At 29.7% G+C, this 26644-nt stretch overlaps 2 protein-coding genes across 2 annotated transcripts in view; one reads left to right on the forward strand and one right to left on the reverse strand.

The window, feature by feature from the left end:
* LOC111618451 (transcription factor collier-like) overlaps nt 1-5516 on the forward strand; it is a 67577-nt gene extending 62061 nt beyond the window's left edge. Inside the window, exons 9-14 of the mRNA XM_023359995.1 lie at nt 1976-2170; nt 2509-2635; nt 2712-2800; nt 2876-3062; nt 4912-5085; nt 5191-5516. Coding sequence (XP_023215763.1) covers nt 1976-2170; nt 2509-2635; nt 2712-2800; nt 2876-3062; nt 4912-5085; nt 5191-5297 — 879 coding nt within the window. The 3' untranslated portion in view covers nt 5298-5516. The remainder of the gene's footprint in view (nt 1-1975; nt 2171-2508; nt 2636-2711; nt 2801-2875; nt 3063-4911; nt 5086-5190) is intronic.
* A 13763-nt stretch (nt 5517-19279) lies between these two features.
* LOC111618452 (protein Skeletor, isoforms B/C-like) lies at nt 19280-24201 on the reverse strand (the record flags this gene model as incomplete). The annotated part of the gene is made up of 15 exons (XM_023359996.1): nt 19280-19545; nt 19618-19781; nt 19848-19905; nt 19971-20167; nt 20252-20434; nt 20619-20729; nt 20976-21099; nt 21171-21313; nt 21389-21494; nt 21583-21769; nt 21872-21941; nt 23217-23379; nt 23464-23572; nt 23899-23971; nt 24051-24201. Coding segments are annotated over 15 exons (1977 nt in total), but the record flags the coding sequence as incomplete, so codon positions are not given.
* Nucleotides 24202-26644: the final 2443 nt, after the last annotated feature.

Below are 26644 nucleotides of genomic sequence, written 5' to 3' on the forward strand. Positions count from 1 at the left end.
TTGATTATTCCGTTTTATATGAATTCCATGTTGTACGAGTCACTTAGATTTTACAAATACGTGTGCCGGGCTGTGAACGGCTCACGTATTTGTAAAATCTAAGTGACTCGTACAACATGGAATTCATATAAGACGAAAAAACAAACAGTGTTATAGGGGGGTCGACTTGTATTAATAAGTTAAACTTTAAGGTTAAATTTTGACTATAAATAGAAGAAGAGTATAAAGAATTCACTATATTTTAAACATTTAAATTGGTTAGAATAATTTATAAAATTTAGAAATAAAAGAAATATTAATAAAAATGATGTATTTACACAATTAAATTATTGATTGGAAAGTGTAAGAAAAGGAAGAGATTTTTTAATAGGTTACATTTAAACGATGCCATTTACGATGGGAATAAAATTTTGTCTATCAAACTTTAAAGGAATTTTAATCTGGAACGTCCATTCTAAAAGTTGAAAAGGTTTCAAATTGAACGTCAGAGACGAAACTTTTGAAAATGGAAAAAAGTTATGGTAAATTCCAGGCCCATGTCACCTGGGGAATGAGGTCTTCTGGACTTTCATTTCTGCACAACCTGTTCGCAGGGAGATAGCCTGGGGCTTGGCATTCGGACTCGATAGAAGGGAAGGGGAGGAGAGGCTTTGATTAATCGAATCGTCTGCGTCTTTGCACTGCCCCTCGGACATTCAATCACTCTTATTGACCTGACGTCTTGTGCAGTCCGTCTGAAGTAACGGGCAGTCGTGCTAATTCCTGGCACAATAACGTTGGACTGTACCTTGTCCCAAGAGCATCGCCGGGGATTCGCCCGGGCAATCGATAACGGCAAAAGTTGGGAGGCAGAAGGAAAAAATCAGTCTGCTGCAGATTGACAGGAGAAGTTTGGAGAAGTCGTTGGAAAGTTATCTCTCCTGTGTGCCATCCACTTGGGGGTAGAAAAACTCAAATTTCCCAGAGAAACGTTTTGGCGATGGACTAGAAGTATGTCGCGGGATTTGGTTGTTGCAGATTTATTAGAAAGGCAAAAGTACCTCGAATATCTTCTTTTTTTTTCTGGTGTTAGGCGCAGATAAAGTAAATCTATTGGATTTATTTTTCACGATTTCTTATCTTTTGTATTTAATTGTGTTCATTTCGTTGAATTAAAACACTCCGATCCTTTTAAAAACATTTTCCTTAAAATTAAATATTTTTTTTTACTCCAAAAATTTTCTTTAAATTCCATAAAATACTTTCTTATTTTCCGTAGATTTTATTATTTTTAAATTGTCATGAAAGTTCTTTAATATTTAACAAGTAAAGTCGAAAATTTTAATTACTTAAAGTTTCTACCTTTAATATGTTTACTAGAACTTAATTATTTGTATAGGCCTACTAAATGCTTAATTATTTTTATTTTGATTGATTAAAAATGAAAAAAAACAGTTAAATTAAATTAAAAAATCTAAATATTCAAGAGAAAAATTGTTAAAATAGTTCTTTTTTAAGTCTTTTTTTTAAAAAACTCATTACAAATGACGAGTTTATGGTGAAATTTTCAATTTGATTACATGAACAATTTAAAAACATTTGAAGTTTTTACATTGAGTATTCGATAGAAATTAAAGCACAAATAGGAAAACTAAAGGGCCTTTTAGTAAAATAGACATTAGGCCCCATCTCTTGGGATTGTTAACCAAATATTGTAAAGAGTTAAAGGCAGATAGGAGGTAACAGAACGACATATGGTGACTGGATGTATCATATCTGTGACTCATCATGTGCTCGTGCGTGGGTCTTAGTCCCATAGGAATTAATGTTAAAAAACCCTCCGGTTGCCATGTTAGGCCTAACTCCCATCAAATTACCGGATTGACTGTCTATACTCATGGGACATAGCAATGTTTCTGTTCTCTCCATCTGCTTGCATCAATTTTATGTTATAAGTTAATTGTTATTAATTTTCGCGAGTGATGATTGAATATAGAAGCCACGCAATGTGTGGCTTTGCATACACGTAGCTGTATCAAGTCTGTTAGTTCATTTTGCAGCTACGCCGTGCATCAAAGCCATTAGTCCCAGTGAAGGATGGACGAGCGGAGGATCGACAGTCATCATCATCGGAGACAATTTCTTTGACGGATTACAAGTTGTTTTCGGAACAATGTTGGTGTGGAGTGAGGTAAGACTATTTTTGATCGTTGTATTCCTTCGAGAAGATCCTATATCAGCTCCTCACGCTGATGCATTAACACAGGATTATATTAAATTTCCTTCTGTAGAGTGAACTGTAACTAAGTGCCATGTTTATTTCGCAACTCATAAAATTTTAATTTTTCGTTAATTAATTTAGTAGACGTCATAATAATAAAAGCCTAAAATCACTAAGCCCGAAGAAAGGATTAAATTGTTTTCTTTATAAACCAATGACAAATAAGATATTATATGATTTAAATCTATATTAAGAAATTAATGTTTTCATATTTGAAAATTGTATCTTATTTTTGATTTTGATCTCAGCTTATCACGTCACATGCCATCAGGGTGCAAACACCACCGAGACATATCCCTGGCGTTGTAGAAGTGACACTGTCTTACAAATCAAAACAGTTCTGTAAGGGAGCACCAGGAAGGTTTGTTTATGTCTGTGAGTACATTTGATAAAAATTTATTAATTTTATTAATTATTTTATTAAGTCTTATATTAAGAATTATATTTTTAGCTTTGAACGAACCAACTATCGATTACGGTTTTCAAAGGTTAGCGAAACTTATTCCTCGTCATCCTGGAGATCCCGAGAAATTACCGAAGGTATGTGTGTGTGAAAAATAAACTTAAATAAATGTAATTAATGATAATGTATTAAATCTTTTTATCTTCTTGTAGGAAATAATTTTAAAAAGGGCAGCCGATTTAGCAGAGGCACTATACAGCATGCCTCGGAATAATCAACTAGCGTTGCCTGCACCTAGGTCACCCGCCCTCAACAATGCTACGGCAATGTCAGGGTTTAACGCTTACACAGGTCAACTTGCTGTCAACGTGCAGGAAAACGGAACTGGTAAATATCATGGTTGGTATACATTTACAGTAACTTGAATATATCGTATTTATTTAAATTAATAGGATGATTTTCTTCGGGCTTCACTTTTAATATTTCGGAATCTTTTCTAGATTTTTTAACTGATGAATTTCTTTCTATCGAATTTATTATGTAAAAATAATTATTTTAAATAAATATACATTTAAAAAAAACGAATTTTTCTAGCTATTATGTAGCTTTCTAGCTATTAAAAATATCTACAATAATGATTATTCTAGTTGTTGCAACTCATCTTAACCATTTTCTATAATAATATCATAAGAATACAATAGATTAAGACGTGTAATTCAATCTAAAACTGATATGTTGTTCGTCGCATCATTATTTATGTGTATATAAAACAATAGAATGATGTATTAAACGAGAAAGAGTGACTTGAAAGCGATCTTTGGAAACAAATTTGTGATAATTATGTATGCAGATTGAGAGTTATCTAGTTAGTGTCATTATTCTAACTGTAGTAATTTACACTAATAATTATTAATTAATAATTACACTGAAGATCAGGCCCCATCGGCAAGGCCATTTACATTTACGGGAGCTTCAAAATCCTTTGTTACAAAGTACTCATTCCAACGCATTTCTTCTGTGTTAAGAAGAAAATCTTTTACTTTTTTTTTTTGTCAAATTTTATTATTTATAACATAAAATATCATTTTTAAAGTTATTTTTAATATACTAGAAACCTCGAAAATGTAACCGGTCGGGTCTCTCTTGATTACTGAAAGGCCTTGATTAAGCGGCATCGATGCGATCTTTGGAAACGAATTTATAATAATTATGTATGTAGATTGGGAGTATCCAATTATATAATCATTAGACTAACAGCAATAATTCGCACTAATAATTATTAAGTAATAATAGTACTATATGAAGAATTAGCATTAAATAAATACAGAACATAATTTCAGGCCTTTTATCTTTATGAAGCCTCTAGTATATTAAAAAAAAAACAGTATTAAAAATTGTAAAGAAAGGCAATAAAATGAATAATTTGTAAGAAATATTTTTGATTCCCCGTAAATATAACGGCTTTGTTGACACCTCTTTAATACCGACTTCATTATTTAGGCCTACACACTATGAATTTCTTTATAAGGCCTAAAATAAGGGAGGATGAAGCATCGAAATAAGTTGCTTGCATTTCAAATTACATTTAATTTCTTAGAAAATTATATATTTGAACGATTTAAACATTAAACTGTGGCAATATTTTGTTTTAATTTATTAAAGCGTATATTAGCCATGATATTAATTGGATATTTTAAATTCTTATTTCCCTTAAACTGTAATTAAAATNTTATTCTTAAATATTCTTAATATTTATTCGTAAATATTAAAGCTTAGATTACGTAGAATAACAAACAGTTTAAGCGCTGATATATCCCTTCCCGAGTATTAAAAGGGGTCCTACAGGAAATACGATAACCTTTAATCTTACTCTTTTAGATCTATCTTAAATCTGTATAAAATAAAATAAATTTAACTAATTTTTTGAACTATTTTGTATGGATTTAATTTATTAACAATGCATTAAAATACATTTATATATAATCTCAATTATAGACATTTTACGCGGATAATCAATCGGTATAAGTTCGAACACAACTCATAGACATTTATGATTTATTTCTTAATTAATACTCTTTACATAAGTGTATTTATGAACGTCACAGAGGCCCAATATTATTGTGTCAACAAATTATCCCCTCCCGACGTATTTTATAGCACATTAGAAGAATTAAAAGTAGAAACGAGTACTGTAGCTTACACAACAAATATACCTTACATAGAAAATTTTTTTTTTTCGTTTTTGTAGATTATGGTAGAGCACAGAGTAACAGCGTATCCCCTCGTGGTTATGGTTCAAATGCTTCCACCCCTCACAGTACAAATGGTAGTTCCTATGGTAGTGGTGCCATGAATGGTGGTTACGGGAGCCCAGCGAATTTAGGTAACATGCCCGTACCCGGTTCTCCCGGTCTTTTTAACGGTAAGAGAGAGTTAAGATTAGATACAAGAATATTTAAAATTAAAGATTGTATACATTATTATAGATGTACCCACCTTTATGTAAGCAGGTTCTCTCTATCCTCAGGCATGGGAGGTATCGTGTCATCACCTTTTGCCACCATGAATCCGTTTGCTCTGCCCACCTGTAACGGACAGTCCTATGGCGGCTCCATCGTCACTTCCTCCAAATAAGTGCTGCGATTCTTCTTGTACATAACTCATCTATTGCAACGTGTTCCTCTTCTTGTTTTTTCCACATCCGCCGACGAGTTGTAGATTTAATGTTATCCCTTTTTATTTCTTCATTTAAAAAAAAAAAACTATGATTATATCTATTGTAAATATGTGTTTAATTTTTGTACTCGTATTTTTACATTGCCATTGTATATAAACCTCTGCTGTAGATGTGTCTTTCGGTATATGTCTTCAAAATGAAAGTTTTCATTAAATATCTAACTTTTATCTGTAGTCTGTTGATGTCTTATACGTGCAACAAACAAAACGAATTATTTTTAATATAAATTTCCATAGACGGATGGTCCTATTTACGAAAAATCAAAATTTTACTAAAGAATATTAAGTGCTTTTATTTAAATTAAAAACGCATTCACTCTTTCTATCGTTGTTCTTACTACTTTAATCTGCCTTTAAACTCCTTAATAAGTGAAACAAATTTTACACTAGANTTAAATCCTCGCTTACTCTCACTTATAACTAAAGAACTAATAATAAATAAAAATATATTTAAATATATAATCGTTAGATTGAAAATCAAAGATGTAAAAAGTTCACAAACTATGTAATGATCTAGCTAAAATATATTTAATTGCGAGTTAGAAGAAATTAAATTAAGGAACGGGCAGAGTTTAAGAAGAGGGAAAGGGGGGAAAAAGACCAAAATCGATTAATAAAGAGATCTTTGAACGACAATACAGTTGTCGTCCAGTAATCCGTGAAATCAGTCAAGAGTTGGAGTAATCTCTTTTTTTCGTCGAAGAAAAAGACTGTTTTTAGTTGAAATCTTTCGTAATTGGAGGACAAAGATGCTTTAGGGCAAGTACAACAATAGAAGTTCTCTCTGTCTCTCTCTCTCTCCTGTCGCCATGTTAGAAAGATGTTAAAGATCACCTTCTACTACTCTACTCTTAGCGCTGTAAATCTCAAGGGAACAAGGTTGGAATCAGTAATAAAGTGTTTGATTTGAAGGGCCCACTTGCGCTACTACACGAATATCGAGCGTCGAGAAGTAAAAACCGCACCTTTACATCAGCATACAAATGCTTTGTTTTCCCTCGATGTATCTCCCTTGTGGCTCCTAAGTGATTCTCTGAAGACTTCGTCCCCTATTGAAAGCTAGAGAAACACCGGGAAATGAATATGCACTCTAGGTTTTAGCATCCATCCATTATTTAAGTGGAACTGCCGTTTGCTCTTTCCCAGGGAACCATGAGTGGGTACAAGATGCAAAATTTATGAAGAAGACCAAGATAGGAGGGCCTAGAGTGTTTTCCTTTGTCTACAATAACGCGGCATAGTCGATGGCGTCATCGTTGCAATTGTTCGAATTTTTTTTTTTTCTTTATTTAATTTGTCTTACGTACGAGTCTCGGTTTTAGATGTAAATTATGTTAAGTCCATTATTATAAACCTAGTAAATATGGGTTAATTGGACAGATATATGAATAATTGACTTCTGGATTAAGTTTATGTTTCGCATTACACACTCTCAAACATTATTGCTATTTCCTAGCAATATATTATAATTGATCAAATTCGTGGCTCTTACTCAAATTGCCCCGAATTTTATTTATTTATTTATTTGATTTTCCATTCTGTAAATAAACAAATATTAACTTTTAGATTAAAAAAATAATAATAATAAAATTTTACATCTATTCTTCGTTAATTTAATTATTTAGAGTCGATTTTTCTTTTGTATTTTTAAAATTTAATTGCACTTCTCTTCGTAATTGTTTAAAAAAAAATGGTTTTTAATTTAGTAAAATATAACTTTATACTTTAATTTTATAAGAATTTTATTAATTTAAACTCAATTTAGGCCTATATANCTATAACACTGTTGATTATTCCGTTTTATATGAATTCCATGTTGTACGAGTCACTTAGATTTTACAAATACGTGAGCCGTTCACAGCCCGGCACATGTATTTTTAAAATCTAAGTGACTCGTACAACATGGAATTCATATAAAATGGAATAATCAACAGTGTTATAGGGGGCCGACTGTACCCTGAAATTGAATACTGTATATCACTCGCTATTTAAAACTATAAATTATTCAGTAGAATATTTTTCATATATATATTTTTTTTCTCTTAAAGTAGAAATTTGTGCTATTTGAACATCGATATTCACTATATAAGGGTTTTTAAAGTAAACATAAGCATGGATCGTTAGCTTCTTTAGATCTTTAGATGCAAAAATAGACTTCTAAAATTAAAAAAAAAGTATTTAAACAAATTAGATATGTATATATATTCGTTTATCACAATACTAAAACAAGCTGTGACCTACTTTATATACAAAGAGTAACATTAAAGATAAAAAAAATCATTAGTCTCATAATGATATAAGATAAACAATAGACATAAAATAAGTAATAAATTGAAAAATAATTATTTTTATTATATATTCGAACGTGACCAAGTGTAATAAATGTGTTGAATTCATTATTTTACATACCCAAAAATTTCGTTTATGTCTTCGATCTTTATCATTCTCTCTGTTAAACGACCTTTCAACCACCTGGGTTACCTATTGTTACATAAAAAAAGAATTATCGCTTTGTATCACTTCCATCCGCTTTTTTGAATGGTAAAAAAATATATTTCGAAATATAACCGACAAAAAATGAATTCTATCAGAAGTAAAAAACTATTTTCGGAAGGGATTTACATAGTACTTAACAAACTTTCAGCTTATGGCCTATTAGTTTAAGATCTTACCTTATGAGGTTCCAAGTTATATAGCTTTGAGGCCTGGTGTTTTTAAATTTATTAATGTTTGTGGATGAAAAGGGACTTTTATATGCTATAACTTAGAGCTATAATTTTTTAAAACTATCAAACGTTTTTGTGCCGAAAACTGTCTAATTAGCAACTTTATTAAAAAACAAAACGCATTGTCTAAGATTTTACCCTTGTATTTATTTTAGTAAGAAGGAAAAAAAAAAACTCTTAACTGTATTAAACTTTTAACTCAAATTGTTCTTAGATTTAAGAAAGAATCCGATCTTAGACTACCTTATCTCGTATCCGTAGACTAATCGATGGTGGAAGAACAAATCTTCTCCACTAGATTTTTCCTTTATTTCCCCGAAAAGAAAAAGAGCCAGATACTCATTTGTCAATAAGCAAGACAGAGAATTTCTATAACAATTTATCTATTTTTTGTATAGGTTGACCTCTACGAACAATTTTATTATTGTTAAGAACACGCAGTTAAGTCCTTTATACAGATAAACTATAACATTTAAAATGACTAAATGTAGGGCTAATTTTTAATTTTCTATATTTACTGAGTTGTAATTAGCCCTATATTTACACAATTAGCACCTTTATAAAGTTGTATCTAGTAAACAAAGTTAATCAGTTTCAATAATTAGACTTACAAATGTTAACTCTACCCTTTAGTTTTGCTACCCTTTCAGAAATGAATATTTTTAATTTCACTTTCAATTAGATGTATAAATAGAAATAATTGTTCCTGTTTTATTTTCAGTTTTGTTCCCAGAAGGAAAGGAGAAATTCAAAACGTCAGAAAATTAAAAAGAAGGATCAGTGAATATTTTATCCCCTAATCCAAACACTCGACATGTGTCTAGGATGATAATCACACAAGGAACAATTTTGACAATGAAACAACAACGGATGACACTTTAATTACATAGTAAGGTCTAGCAACACTTAAAAAAACCTAACATCAATGCCACAAGGGAAAGATTAAAATCTCAGCAACGGGTGTGGTAGATACGATGCATCTCCCAAGACGCAAAGTTTGATTATTCGAAATGTCAAATAACTTAATAATCTTTTATAAATTTATATTTTCTTATATGTAGCCATTTGTAACGATAATGGATACCGTATGTAGGCCATTACATTACGCATTTGGGAATTGCAACGGAACCGAACTTCTCCCTTGGGAAGTTAACTTCCTTTTGCTTGTCGTCTATATAGAACAAAGTGGTTATCTTTAAATCAAAAAATAAGTCGATGACTGTTTACACCTATATAGTGTTTATAGACGTGCTATAGCGCAATGTCCAAGTGAGCAGTCTTCAATATACTGTACATATCCAATTACTTCCCCTAGGGTTGGACTCGCTTGACTCATCCGTAAATGGTCTTAGTGTGGAGTCAGTACGCACCTGCTCCACACCGAAATGACACACATCCTCACCTCTGCAAACATGTGGTCTGGCCTACAATGAAGTTATATATTAGCAAACTATTTATATTAACATAATTCGTTTTGAATATAATACTACTATGCTTCTAAAGGGCTTTCCCCCTGCTCATATTGTTTTTTTTTTCTATATTGTTAATGCTTCAGATTATTGATGTAAGATTGAACATTTTATAATAATATATATATATATTATTTTCTTCTTCTAAGAAATAAATCGAAATTATGCAGTATTTTAGAAGTATTCAGAGTCTCTTACTATGCATAAAGTTTTCAGATTAGAAGAATTCTCTGGAGATGAAACAATTTCAGGAGCCATACTTGATAGGTAACTGAAGACTTCATATGTTGCATACAATTCAATTTTCTTTTACTTTACTTTTATCCATTTTAAAAAGAATCAAGTAAACTTTTCATACTTTATTATATAAACTTTTTTTTTATTTATATCTATAATATAAAAATATTTTAATATTATAAATTATAATTTAATAATTTTCTTAATAACTAACTCATAAACTACAGTGAAAATTGCTTAAATTATTATATATTTGAATTTAATTTACGTTTAAAATAAGTTATTTCTATTAAGACATACAGGACCTCTCAAGGAAGAACCAACAAGCCCATTCGTTCTGGACCTCTAACACTAGTAATTATGAGGCCTATTTCTTATACATCATTCATTCTATTGAATTTTTAATAAATGAAGAAAAATAACCTTATTTTTTTTGTCAAATTTAATTATTTAATAAAATATAATACAATTTTATAACGCTGCAGGCCTCAAAAAATGAATTAAGTCTCTCACAAGAACTGAAAGGCCCCACTTAAAATAATAAAATATTTGCATTTAACAGTTTAATATAAACATAAAACTTAGAACATTATAATTTTAAACTTTATGAAGTTCTACAGAGAATTTATATATCAAGTTGTATTTATATATCAAGTTTTTACACTAGATTTTTCAAAAATTATGCTCTGAGATTGTATATTGTTGAGGTATAATACTTAAAAGCTTCTACAGAACTGATAAAAACTTTAATCCAATCAGAATAATACTCTGACAGTTCTATAACTGCCATAAATTCTACAGATTACGTGCTATAAATTTCATAAAGTGCTGATATGTAAGTCTACAGATTGTGCTGTAGAAGCTTCGTAGTATAACAGACACGTATAACAGTGTAACAGTGTAATGGACGGACGATTTTATTTTCATTTTGGATTATTTTAATTACATATTATATGTATTAAAATTTTATATTTATACTAAATATTTTATTAATAATTATATTTTGTGTTTATTAACCGTAAATATTCTAAATAGCTCTGTGACAATAGTCAAATATGCAATTATTTTCATTGAGAATATCTCAATTGGTAATAATTTATTTTATATGAATCCACCAGGAATTATATTAATTGGAATTTAATGAAGATTTCGTCGAAAGAAAATGATGTAACAGAAGTTAATTTCCTGTAGAGAAATTCGTATTAAAACAACATTACTTCATTACGATATAAAGTTTAAGAGAATTTCATAACTTAGTTTTAAAAGGAAGAAGATTTAAGAAATTTCGTCCTGATCTTTTATAGGATAATTTTATGCATTGAATATTTAAAAAAAAAAACGGATAGAAGTTTTCGTCGTATACAACAAATGTTCATCATTACAAGCAACATTAACACCTTATCAATAGGAATTCCCGAGAGAGAAATCAGTATAACAAAACGAAACAGATTTAGAAACAAAGAATTTAGCTAAAAAGCAATTAACAAATCTTCATTCGAAACATCTCTGCCTGACTTATCTGCATTTCCTGATTCGCCACTAATGACTCCCAATAGCTTTCTAACATTACTTCTGGGACTACGGGTGCTTCCTGATAGTTACACTTGGCTGCCTTATTCGGTTACTCTCTTGTCTCTTGTTTGACAAATGTTTTACAATTTTCTTATCAATAAAGGTGTACAGAGAGTTTACCTTATACAGGACACAACCAAACCTTAACTTTAACCAGAATTTTATTATTTAACAGTTGCCAAACTAAAAAAGAATCTATCTAAGTTTACATAGTATATAACCTCTTTCGTTTTCACCTCCCTTTATGCAAATTCAATTAATTTAAAGACTTAACTTTACTGGAGTGTCATTGAAATTTATGAAGTCACCAGCAGATCTTTTTAATCAACTCATACCCTAATAGATTTCGAGATTCAAATACCTAACTTACAACAGTTATCAGTTGGATTAGATGAAAGTTTCCAAAAAATAATATTGGAAATTGTTATGATAATGCAAAGATATAAATTGACAGACCAGGTTGGTTTACAGGTAACCTCCAACTTGGGATTGACAGTATAGAGGACGTCCATTACTACAGACCGACTGGATCAAGCTAAATCTTGGCGATAGCAAAGCCAAATGAAGATTGATGACACGTCAGCAACTGAGGGAGGACTCTACTTCATAACCTTGCTGGGGAACCTGTTATCGGTAGCAGAGAGGGATCCTCGGAGGGTGAAAAATAACGACTTTGACGATACTCTAATGTTAGAGGAAGTTAGTAGATTAAGTCAATGGACCTTTTCCATTTGAAAATACATGTCTGACTCTCCTCGACGTCATTCGATTGGACTTTAATTATCTATTCAGTTTATCTACCGAGTCAACCCTATCACAATCCATTTTACCTATTTTCATTCATTAAAATTATCTGAAATGTTTTTTTTTTTTTAAGTCCGAATACCAACGGGATTCTGAGGGTCACCTCTAAATTACCTTTACCGTAAATACGTATTTATGACGTATTTATAAGTTTCTATGGGGTCAAGCGACAATTTCTTTTTACTATTTCAAGGTGAAATTTAGTATTTTTAAGTGATTGGTAATTGAAAAAAAAAAAAAGGATGCTTTTTAAGCTTTTCAAATAAGAGTATTTGTCCCTCTTAAAGCAAAAATTAGATAAGAATTGTTAGTTGACAACTAAAGAAAGTCTTTTTCCATTGCAATTTCCCAATAGAATGAAGTCAAACATGCCTTTAGTTGTATTGTGAAACGAAACACAACTAACGGCATCTAGGGAGAGATTTTAAAATTTTAGTGTTAAATAAATAAAGTGTTCAAAAAAAAAAAGGCTTGCTTTTTATAAAATTTCTATTTACTCTACACAATTTAATGAAAGAATTTAACTCTAAGCTTTAAGAATTTTGTAACTTAAACGTCGAACATAAAAAAAAAATTTAAGAAGGAATAACAATTTTTAAATGAAATATTATTCTTAAATATTCTTAATATTTATTCGTAAATATTAAAGCTTAGATTACGTAGAATAACAAACAGTTTAAGCGCTGATATATCCCTTCCCGAGTATTAAAAGGGGTCCTACAGGAAATACGATAACCTTTAATCTTACTCTTTTAGATCTATCTTAAATCTGTATAAAATAAAATAAATTTAACTAATTTTTTGAACTATTTTGTACGGATTTAATTTATTAACAATGCATTAAAATACATTTATATATAATCTCAATTATAGACATTTTACGCGGATAATCAATCGGTATAAGTTCGAACACAACTCATAGACATTTATGATTTATTTCTTAATTAATACTCTTTACATAAGTGTATTTATGAACGTCACAGAGGCCCAATATTATTGTGTCAACAAATTATCCCCTCCCGACGTATTTTATAGCACATTAGAAGAATTAAAAGTAGAAACGAGTACTGTAGCTTACACAACAAATATACCTTATCTTTAATAAGTTATCTATTTAAAACCTGACAATGAGAGATTTTTTTTTTACTCGTTGTTAGCCCGTTCCCCCAATATTTATATAGATCGACCCCAATAAGTGTATTGAAGGAAAACAGAAAACATAGGCCTATACCTCCTTAAGCAAATACATAAAGTAAATATGTATTAAATATAGTATTTATGTATTATTCTGTTATAAATATAACAACATTTTTTTTTTTTTAAAGTTATTCCTAAATTCAAACTAAACAAAATCTCTTTTCAAACATTTTAAAAACTAAGTAAAAAGTTTGAACAAAATTTCTTGAAATTTTAAACTTTGAATACGAATCAAAGTATATAACTTATATACAGCTTATATATATATATATATATATAAAAATATAGAGTTTTCCCAGACATGAATAAGTTTATCTCCCAAAAGTAAAGAAGTTTTTTTTTCTTTATATTTTACCCTAGAAACACACAAACATTTTCCTGAATGTCGAACGTTATTTTATTTCGTCAGTCGAGGGATTTTTGCATTTCTTTAACACCACATTTTATGTTATGGCTATTTTGGTCTGACGTCATACAATTACAGACCAATCAGGCGAAGGAAGTAAAACCTTGATGTAAGTGGCTCGTAAAACCAGGGGTGCCGTGTACCGAGTCACCTGCAGATCTGACAAGAAAATGTCACCCCGGAGACTAGTTATGGCCGAAACAATGGTTTCGGTCATCGATAGAAGGATAGCACAAAAAAAAAAAACAACTTTGATTTTATATCCTATCTTATCAATTGTATCATTTGCTCAATATATTGTGCTATTGGCATCAATAGAATGGGTAGAAAATAGCATTATATCAATTCTCATTAAGGATCGCATTTGTTCGCTTTCAAAACTATCGACTCGATCGCTGATAACGAAAACAACTAGAAATACACAAAATGATTTATCTTTTTAAAACTTATATCGAAAAATAATTCTAAAATTAGTATTAAATAAGCGGCGCCATACACTCGTAATTATTATATTTAATAAGGGTGACCCCCCCAAAAAAATCAATTAATTAATAAATAATAATATTCAGATATTTAAATACTTAATTATATTTTTATTTCTTGTTTTTTCAAGTTGTTCTAAACCTCAGTTTACTCATAAGTATACCTGGAACAGATGAGGTTAGCTGACTTTTAGGCCACCCTATATAGTAGATAAGTCATATAAACTATTTTTAGATAAATTTATAGGATTTTTCTATAAAAAAATAAGATTTTAGAGATTTTTTTTCTAAACTTATTAAAGAGATTTCCATATAAATACGTGACATTCAATTAATAAGTTTCTAAAAAAAAAAAAAAAAAACACCTGTCTTCGAAAATAAACTAGAAGCGCATTATTGTTGTTATGATTAAAAATATATTTTATTTAATTAAGAATTTGTTTATCTTATTAAAAAAAAAAGAAGAAGAAGCGAAGAAACGAATCCATCTTTCATTTTCCACAAACACCTTCTGGCTTCATCTTGTATGACGATGAATGGCATTTTCTTGAATAGGTAACTTTTTTCTCTCACATTAGCGAGGGACATAAAAGAGAAGTCGACTGAATAGAAAACGTCCTAGCCTTATTCTTTATTAAGATTTTTATATCCAAACAGAATTTACTCATCTTAATTTGCATTTTTCTTCTTCTTTTATACAAAAAAAAAAAAAAAAGAAGAAGATATCTTTCTCCCCCTTCTCTGTAACAGATCCCTCTTTTTATGCTCGAATCTAAACCTGTAGACCTATAGAAACGTAACAGTAATGGAAAATCAGCGGGGCAAATGGACTCCTTTGCTAACGACTTGCCTCCACTCACCATCCAGTTTTGCCATTGGTGGGCGAGAATAAAGTAGAACCACCCTAGCACATTTGTATGCATTAAATTTCTCAACCAGTGGTTCTATTGGGACATGCTTACAAATTAAAACTTAATGGCTTGAACGAAGTGGAAGGAAAGTAATTTCCGAAGAGACAGAGAAAAGAAGAAAGGTTAGAAAAGAAGGGGAAAAGAATAAAAAAAAAAAAAAATAATAATAGAAAAGCTTTCAATAGGGAATACTGTCAGCTTGTTTTTCCTTATAGAAGCCAGGTAATTTGAATGGTAAAGATGTTGGATAGCTTTACACTTATTGAGTGTGAAGTGTTTAATTGTAGTGTCAAACAGAGATGCGGCTTACAAGTAAATGCCTAGTTTTTAAAGTCATTAAAATGTATCCGAGTGATTGAAGACATTGTTTTCTTACTCCTGCTTAAGTAAAGTATTTTTCTTTCTCAAGCTAAGTAAGTGTGAAAAAAACACCCTACTTTTACATTCTTTTTAATATTTAGTTTTTAATTTAAACATATTTTTAAAATACTTCATTTTTTAAACAGGTAAATGATATAGTCTTTCTCTCCTTCTCTTTCCACTAATTTGAAATAAAGGGGATGAGAATTAAATGCAAAACAGACAAATACTTAAAAATTGAATTAAACTCCATTTCTGTAATGTTGTAGAGTATAAAAAAAAACAATTTAAAATATTAACTTTGATCTCTTTTAAGTAAATAAAACGTTTTAATTCAAGCAAATGATGTAAAAACTAATTAAAATTTACTTTAAAATCTATAATTAATTTATTTAGATCTATAAATAATTAAGTTTATCATAAAAAAAAAGTGTTTTATGGAAATCACTGAATAACTTCTATTTATTTTCCATTTCTTTATTTTAATTAATGTAAATTGAAGAGAAGTAAATGAAAATCTTAGAAAAGAGTAAATACATTTACACGATCAACAATATTTATACACGTTCCTTCAATGGATTCTACGAGGTAAGATTGTTAAATATTTAAAAACTAGATATAAAATGAAGCTTAAAAATATGTTTAAAAACAGAAAATTAACAATAAAGAATTAATTTCGGTATAAAAAATGTGGCCTGTTGGACACGTTCCTTTAAATAGATCGAGTGATTTAGCATCCTCTAGAGGTAACAATCAGACTTACAGACGAACGAATATTTGATATAAGAGGATCGAGAGTTAAAAAAAAATAAAATAAAATAAAAAAATAAAAAAAACGTTTGCAAATAATGTTTGAAAAGTAATCAACAATGTTATTCAAGTGGGAATTACACTTCTGTACAGAATTACCGCTGTCAAACAGGCGCAGATCGGAAGAGTATGTTTTCTAATGTAGCATCTTTCTCCAAAAACACAATTCGTGTCATTAACGAGAGGAGCGCTTGCTTGCAGCCAATTCCCAAGTTGATCTTAGCCAATAAGTGCTTTTCCGAAATGCACTAAAAACATATTGATTTCGATTCCTACGGGAAGATAAAAGTGGAAGAAAAACTTATTTGTAATTTTTCACTTAATCATTCTAGGTTAGTCAGTCAGTCATTGTTTGCGTGTTTTTACTGTAGATTAAGGTTAAAAAGTGCTCTTTCGCTTGCTTTAAGTAATTCGCTCTCTCTCTCTCTCTTGGATCATTTTTTTCCTTCTTAACTGACATTAGAAGGGTTGATACACTTTGACACTTTGTTCTCTCTAGTGTTATACCATTAAATGTATTATATTACCTTTGACAGAGTAGAAAATCAAAGTAGAATATATGCTAATCAACTTGTGGCTCTAGTTTCGACACTTTTTATTCATTTATTTTTACTTTAAGTAATGTTTTAAAAACGTCTAATTTTTCAAACTTATTTCGTTTTTTTTTTTTTTCTCATCATCAAATTAAGTTTAATGAATGTACCGTTTTAACTTTTATTTTTATTTTAAAAACAAAAATCATTGTAGTAAATATCTTTCTAATTTTCTTCTTCCTCTTCAGCTTCTTTAGCATCTTTGTTTTTATCATTCGGAAATCTCTAAATTTATATAATTTTTGAGTAATTTTCGTTCATTTTTAGAGAATTTTCTTTAAATTTTATAACGAAATTATTATAATAATAAAGATAATTATTTTTACTCATCCTCTTCAGCATCATCATCATCATCTCTTTAGTATCTTCTTTTCCTTAATACATCTTTGTTTTATCATACAAAAATTTTTAAATTTTAAACATATTTTCACTCTCAATTTTTTTTCATAAATCCTAAATATAACGATTATTTTTACAAATTAATACAGGGGTTTTTTTTAACGTTTTCTTCACAAAAAAAAAAATTATGTATTTAGAGAATCGATAGTTATAAGAATTCATCATATTTATTGTTGCACGCAATAACACTTAACCCGAAATAAAATGAACAATGAGTCACATTGTATGCGTGACAAATGGGCAAAAATTCTACTGAAAAAAAAAATTACTTGAGTAAATATTAGTTATCCTCGTCCAATTTCGTAAAATTGTTCGAGTTATGAAATTTGATGACGATATGGATGGGCGCTTTTTATGATCATTTGATCAACTAGATAATGCGAATAAAGTTATTGTTTTCGTTAGGGAGAATTTATATATATATATATATAATAGAAATGGGCAATTGCTATCTTGAAAACATTGCAGATAAGGTAAAGTTTCATTTTTTAAAATATAAAAATGTAAAATTGAATTTTAATTTAAAATATCTGACTTGTTTGTTTTCTTGTAATATGTTATTAATGATACAATGTTTATCTTTGAAAAATATGTTAAGTTTACATGTATGTTCTGTTCTTTGCTATGAATTTGCTGAGCATGATTTATAAATTTATTTTTAGACTCATATTTATTATATGTATTTTTTTTTTTTTTTACTTGAAGTTTGATATCTGCTATTAAGTTCTANAATTTATAATTTTTTTTTAAATAAATTTAAATAATTTTAAATCTAATTAGCTCTTGTTTATTATATTATTATTCTGTATTACATTATTACTTTAGCAAGGCTGGAGTGACCAATATTGGTCATCTCCGTATAAACAATGAATAACAAATCCTGTATAAAGAAACAATACAAAATATATAAAAGATCAAATATAGAAAGTTTAGGGGAAGAAAGACCCGATTAACTGTATTCGAATATCCGGAATAGATCGGAAATCATGTGATTTTAATTCAAAAAGTTTCTCTCGAACGGAGTTAGATTTCCATTGCTAACACGAAAAGGGTCATTTACAGAGGGAAAAGCACTACTACACTTTACTCAGAAGTGCTATGTGCTACCTGTCGTAGTAACGACGTAATAGCACATGTATTTCGCGCTATATCATTGTCGCTGTAATGAAATGCAATCGAAATTTTTGGTGTAGGATTATGATATGATTCAAGTTAGATGTATTTGAACATAACTACTAAGTTTCGTAGCAATTGGTCGAACGGCCTAGGAGTACATCGCGAACAAACAAACAAACATCCTTATTTCTGTATTAGATAAATAAATAAAATGTTTTAAAATGTTCTCTTTTAGGTTTAAACATTTTTTTAAAACATCTTAGGCTAGAAAGTATGAAAAAGTATTTATGTCATTATTAAAAATTCTACCTTTTTCAAGCTGGATACTTTAATTTTTTTTTTAAATTTCTATTGTACTGTAAGTATGTTACAAAACAAGATATGTATGAATACTTTTTTAACTCAAGCCGATCGGTAAATCCGGTATCTCTTGTAATAAGCACAAATTGTAGACATTTATCATCGATTTCGGACTTATACCAATCAATACCGGTTAATGTCCGGATTTGCCGGACTTCGGACTTTTACAGTAGCATACATATACGGTATATATTTGATAGTATTTCTTTCTCTCCGGCTCTGTGGGTTCTCTTTTTAACAGGCTCATTATGGGTTCGGTAAGCCCACAATCGGACAGCCGGGTTGAACACTCCAAATATATCAGGCGACAGGAACTGGGCCTGATATATCCGGACGGATTACCCTGGGGTTTTTCGATTTAGTCTTGATTCGAACTCAGTTCTCTATGCCGGTTTAAGAATCTGTAATATTTAAATAGTCCAACAAACATTAAACTCATAAAACGATAAAATATACTCGTGGTTTAATTGACATTTTGACCGTTTGAAATACAAAAAAACAGTAAGAATGCAGTTTAAGAAATATAATTACATAAAAGAAAATATTTCTCCGTGTAAAGTTTCTTATTACCAAATGCTTACATAGAAATTAAATAATTTAATATTGAAAATACATAAAAATAAAATCCAGTTCCACGATAATAGTATCGTTGCAGTGGAATTAACCACGTGAATTTTCCATCCAAAATTCCTGTGTGTATAACACTAAAAATATAAAATGTTTTATAAATATTTATGCGAAATGTTTTTATATGGTTGAATTAAAAATATATTTACCTGATAATAAACAATATCGGGTGTATCATGATTGGGTGTCCAATTAAATACTGCAGGATTTCCTTCATCGCAAGTTAACGTTACAGTTTTCTTATATTCTTCGAAAGTGTCAAAACTATCTGACATATCCACACCATTTAATTTATATTCGCAAAAGCGTCCTCCTAAAATCAAAATACCATGTTAATAGTGATAGACAATACAAATTTGTTAGATACTTAATGACTTACCTCCTGTTAAGATTGTATTATTTCCATCTCTTTCTAGTCCAGCGTAAACCATATGTTTCTATGAAATATAGAATGTTTTTAAATTTAATAATTATCATTAAAACTACTTAAATTCATATTTACAGGTGTCCAAAGTTCATCTTGACTTTGATATCCTCCACCTTCTTTATTATTTGTAATATAAAGAGGATGATTTTTAGCACCGTTAGTAATATCGTTACCTCCTTCTACAATAAAAGTATACGTTACTCCTCTTTTTACAGTTAGTTCGGGTATTAGTAATCCGTTAATCCACCAGCAAAATCCCCAACTTGGTATACCTAATGTTAAAGATTTATAGAAAAGATTTTGCATTTTATTTAATATAATTAAAACTGAAAAAAATAATTTACTATTATACTAACCAGTTATAGCAGAATATCCTCTGTTTCCACCAGTGGGTCCTATCTTTGCTTTGAATATTGTCTCGTCGGTTATTTTAAGAGATGGCCAAGGTTTAAGAAAGGGTTTAGATGTCGTATCTGATGTTAAAGGAGTACATTGTTGTTGTTCTTGTCCATCTTCGTTGAAATTTATTTTAATTGTATCTGTAAATTCGTGACGTTAAAATTATGTTTTAAAAGTTTTCAGCCATTTTGTATAATATATTTTATTATATTTTTCACAAAATAAGTTTGTAGATAATACTACTTTTATGGGAACCGCAAAATATCTATGAGTAATTGTTAGGAAATGCTCAATTATAAAAAAAATAATACTTATAATTATTACCTCTTGTAACTAATCTATGTTTAGCCACTTCTTTTCTGGAATTGATCGGTCCAATTGCTGCTACAACAGTTGTAGTTTTGTTTACTTCTATCGACTTATCGTTCGTATCAACTTTGATTAAAATAATAGTTAAATTATTTTTTTTTTCAATTTTTATAATATATAAAATTACAATTTATATCAATAAATTATTGAATTCTAGTTTAATTTTATGTATTTTCCCAGGGCATGTTTTAGAATTGATAAGCAGATAATCAGTTTTATAATAATAATTATGATAAGCCGATATGTAAAGCTCTAAGTGTAGTTTAAATTCAGCCATACATACTTTTAGATTTATCTAATTATAAGTTTTACCTGCTTCTAAAGGACGTTGATATGTTGATATTAAAATTCCATCTCTATATTTCGAATTCATCAGCATGATATTCTGTGAACCACCGACTCTAATGTCGGGACAAGCTCCATCGTTTAACGAACACTAGTTATAATAATAAAGAACATTTAATATGAGGTTATAATGATTAAGAATATAATGACTGCTTTACAAACCTGAGCTTTACTGATGAGATAATAATCTACAACTTTGACAGTTGATTCGCTTTCATCATAAAAAGTAACAGCAACGTCAGCACCTTCCATTGAAGCATAATCTTGATGACCACTAATACCAAATGATAAATATTCACTGACACCTGAAACAGTAATTAAAGTATTTATATTACTTACATAACCGTCATAAACAGAATTTAAACAGTATAACATCTTACTAGCTCTTCCTTCCAATTGAATATAAATATTATTTCCATCAATTTTCCATCTGACATTAAGATGATCTTTAATCATCTCATAACAATTCTCCAATGGTGGAATTTGCTTTAAAATGTAATATTTTTTTTTATAGATTAATGTGCTACGATTTAATATAATTATGTTTAAAATATATATTTAAAAAGGAAATTACATTTTGCATTTGAGAAAGATCAGATAAATGAATTGGGATATTTAGATGTTTTGGAATAGAAACTTCACCGAAATTTTCTCTGTATGAAATGCAATAGAGAGCAAACCAATCTAAATCAAACCACGTTAGATTATTCGGAAGACGAAGTGTTACAGTTTTTCCTTGATAACCCTTTATTTTTCCTTGTCTAAATGAAATTAAAACAATTTAATTAGAAAATGTTAAGAAATAGACAGTTAATAATATTATAAATAACTTAAAACTAGGAAAATAGAGAATAGAAAGTAACCTTCCATTTTCGTCTGGTACTTTAAAACCGGATGGGTTGGGTTTATCTTTTCCCACAAGAAAATATGCATCTGAAAAAAAAATATATTTAGACAAATCTTTTATAAAGTAATATAGGATATATGCGCTAGTAGACCAGATAATATTAGTTCACTTCTGTGAAAGATCTGGATATATATATATATATATACAATATATACATTAAAATCTATATATAGATAGATATAGAATAGATTAAACATTTAGTCTTGGATGGCCAAGACTAAATGATAGAGTAAACTCAGCTAATATAGACCACCTACATTGCTCTGTACTGATTCAACCGTCTTCTTTCGGAGAACAATAGCGTGACGCGTACTTCACTGGGCCACTGTATGCTGAAAATGATTGCCACTCAATGAGAACGTGGATGAGAGGCTCGGACGTTNTACATTAAAATCTATATATAGATAGATATAGAATAGATTAAACATTTAGTCTTGGATGGCCAAGACTTAATGATAGAGTAAACTCAGCTTATATAGACCACCTACATTTCTCTGTACTGATTCACCCGTCTTCTTTCGGAGAACAATAGCTTCACTCCCTTGCCCCTGTATGCTGAAAATGATTGCCACTCAATGAGAACGTAGATGAGAGACTCGGACGTTTTTTATACCATTCAACTCTTGTTGGTCGTTGATACTGCAACCCGTGTAACTGCTAAATGGATAAGTTGCCAAAGATCGTAATGTTTTTGGTAGTTTGCTGTGTTGTTATTCTTGATTATCTACGCATTGTCAACGTTGTATCTGCTGTTTGATTGGTGCTAAGAATTGGTTTCTGGATCCAAAGCAATTGCAGATGATAAAGACAATGGTCCGTATCATCAGCAAATTTTACGCTGCTGTAGTACACATTACTAGTCATTTCTTGCAAAACCAGAAGGAAAAGAGTAGTGCAACTCTAATTATTCTGCCGCTACCATGCTGGTGAGGAATGGATCCAGTGTTAGAAGTGCCAACTTTGGACACATCTTTGAAATATGGAGCAGAAAGAAGACACATTTCTGTGTATATTTTATACAAAATAGTAACTTTCTGTTTGTTTTTAGAAGCATCCTTGTAATGTGAATTACCACAGTTGTTTATATTATCTTCACTTTTAAATTTTTATGATGAAACTAACGTAGATGCTCTTGTGATATCATTGGTATCAGTTTTCGCACCTTGCATCACAAAGTTAATTCAATTGCAGCAGTTACTCGAAAGTAGTGAGTCAAAGACAACATGGTGGTCCATATTAACTACGTTTACTCTATTTGTATTGAAGTTTTAAAAATTTAACGCAAATAAGTATTAACTGACCAGGAGCAACACCATCGTAATATAACTGATGTATGATAATAGTTTTCGAATCTTTCAAAATTATCTTTCCAGATTTAACTCCATGAGCTCTAGAAACCAAAGATGAAAGGGTCACTTCTTCGGGAGGAGTAAAATTGGAAACGTTTACATATCCAAAATTCGCCTGAAATTGAAATTTGGTTTAATCAATACAAGTAATTTTATAATTAATTTCATAATATCTAAATTTGATAATAATGGTACATACATTAAATTGTATACACCAAACACTTAGCCACTTTATATTAGAAAAGGTTACATTTTTCGGTAATGATATTACAATATCCTTATTCTGATATTTTTCAAGAGGTCTGAAACTGTAATGAAAATAAATACTGAATAAAGTTAATAACATTAAAAAAAAGGAATGATATTAGACAATATAAATTAATTTTAAATGAATACATTAAATAATTGTTTCTCTATTTGTACATTTTAACTTAAATTCTATCTAAATTTTCATTGGACGGGTTGAAAAAGCCCCAGGGATTTTTCATTTTATAGAATTTATTTCTTTATTTATTCTTTAATAATAAAAAATTTAAATATAATAATAATAATAACAATAATATTAGTTTTTTAAAATAATTAATTAATAGTAATATATAGTTATAATAAAAATAATGAGATCTAAAATATAAACCTTCCAAATTCATCTGGAACTTTAGTTCCTTTGGCAGAGGGTTCTTTCGAATTTCCAACCCAGAAATGTGCATCTAAATTAATTTTTAAAGATTTTAAATTTATAAAATTTAATTTTAAAAAAATTATAAAATAAAGCTGTTAACTACTTACCAGGTGCATTGCCATCATAGTTAAAATTTTTGATATAAAAAGAATTTTTATTTATAACGTAAACGTCTCCTTCGACTTCGTGCAAAACATTATTCAAACGCAAATTTCCTAGATAAATTCCTTCTCGTTTAGCTAAAGCAATTCCTATAAATAAATTTTAATATACAAATTAGCATACGTATATGTAAACTTTAGTCAAAAAGCCCAAGAAAATGTAGCAGCATGACAGATATTTCTGGTAAACCTTAGCTGTGTGCAGTCGAGCATTATCCAGCTGAAAAATTGGTTTGCAGTCTTGCTTGAAAGGCAATAGAATAAGGATGATCGATCTTCATAATGGCATGATGATCTGAGGAGCCGTTTCTATTCTCCAGACTAGAACACCAACAGTGATGACAATGATCCACTCATCAGTAAAAACAGGATTGAAGCTCTCATAATTGGCTCGTTTCCAAACAGGATCGGGATTCGTCTTTAGTGATGAATTCCGGTTAGTAAACTATCAGTACGTAGTGGTTCATCCTTCTCTATCAAGGCACCATTACAAACGAAACTGATGCTAGTGACAAGCCGCGTAGCACTCACTGTTTATGCAAATTTCCCTATGCTAATCGCCTTCCAATAGTATGGATCCTGTAATGAGGTTTTCAACTATTTCTGGTTGATGGACAAAGATGCCGTTGCAGCTGTTTGTATTTGTTTGACGATCAGATGATTGTCTGTCCTGGCATTCTGTCTGGGGCATTCAGAACCTGGTCTTGACGTGTGTATTGTCCTTAACACTTTCTCACGCTTAGGTCAGAACGACCCAGATAATGTGTAATTCGGTCATCCTGCTTCCCTCAGTCTGATAATGCGACCTTTATCAGAATTCGTTAGCTGCTTTGGCAATATTCTATTCGGATGCATAACTTTTTTAAATCAATGTTCATAGTATAAGAAGAATCACAGCATTTAAGTAACATGATTTTAGTGAATCAGCTTAATGGCTTATCTAAATCGCAAATGTTTTTTTCTTTTAATTTTTTTAAATTTAGTAGAGGAGAAAGTGGTATTATGGAACCCCATTTTCATTATAGTGAAGACCAAATTTAAAAAAAACGTGAACATTACACAGATTAATATGTACTGTACCCCTAAATCTCTGCAACGGAATACGTGCACCAGTGAACGTACAACTACATGATTTATATTTTAAAAATAATTAAATTCACTTAGCATTCTAAACTTTCGAATTTCGAAAAACGCAAATATGCTAATTCACTACGGACAACCGTTTAATTGAAGTGAAAAGGGTTTTCCTCTCGCTATGGATGTCTGTCTAGTGCAGTTCAGCCACAATTCGCTACAGTTCGCCTTTATTATCAGTTCGAAATGGAGGAATTCCATAATACCTGCAGTGTTCTACAATACCACCTTCTGCCTATACAATTGGAAACGTCAGAGACGATTGTATTCCACCCTCCTGACAACAAGAAATAAATGATCCCCAATAAAATACTTACAAAATATAAAAGATATAAAAGACATAATAAAAATTATAAACAAAGTAAAACATAAGTTACATTATATATTATATAAAATGAGGAAGCCATGTATTGGCAGAAGAGTTTATTTTACGGAATTGTAATAATTTTTTAATAGTGGCAGAAAACAAGTTGTAAATTTTATCGGCAAGTTTCTGAGGAGAAATAGGAGAGTCGAAGAAGATCCAGTCAATGGAGCAAAGGATTTTTGAGGCCTCAGTAACGTTGAATGAGGCCCAAATGGGAATATTAATGTATTTAGCAGATTGCTGTTTATTGGTATTTAACAAGACATCTAGACATATTGCATTATGGTCAGAATTGAACCCCTGAGCGTAATTGATAGATAGAGCACAATTATAGGTGAAAGCAAGATCAAGAAAGTTACTAATATCTTTTGAGACAAAGTAATATGGACCACCTTGGTTCTCATCTCAAATAAATTTAAAAGAGATTACTGATATACACATGATTTATTATCACTTTCTTTAAAAAAATGGGTAAAAAATGAAGTATTTAAACAATAATTTCGATTTCATCAGACTCAGGATGTGTAAAGTTCGACTTCCTTTTCGCTATTTCCGGAAGTTTAAGTCCCTTCTATAGAAAATCTAATATGCCTTACTTAATTTATCAAAATGGTAATAAATTTATAATAAACTATTTTAAAAGTATAATTAATTAATTAAATATATTGAAATTTTTAGAAATATTTATACAAATATCTTTATTCTTTACGCTAAAAAATTGCCTTGTAAAAATCTTTATATAGGTCTATTTATCAAAACAAATTTTAATTTATTTACTGTAAAGTCACTCAAAAATTATTAAAAACTTAAAATTATATAACTATTTTATTTAATACTATTTTAAAACATGGTTTCTTAGCTTTATATAGCCTATATTTTAAGACTTATCTTTTTAAAATATTATAATATATAAATAAATAACACGAATTCTTAAAAATCAAATTTCACTAATAGAAAAGGAAACGTGTATTTAAAAAGTACAATTTTTAATTGAAAAAATAAATAAAATTAGATACATTTATTTTATTAATATATTTAT

This window comes from Centruroides sculpturatus, unplaced genomic scaffold (assembly GCF_000671375.1).
Source record: "Centruroides sculpturatus isolate CEXI.00-Female unplaced genomic scaffold, Cexi_2.0 scaffold5, whole genome shotgun sequence".
Lineage (NCBI taxonomy): Eukaryota > Metazoa > Arthropoda > Arachnida > Scorpiones > Buthidae > Centruroides > Centruroides sculpturatus.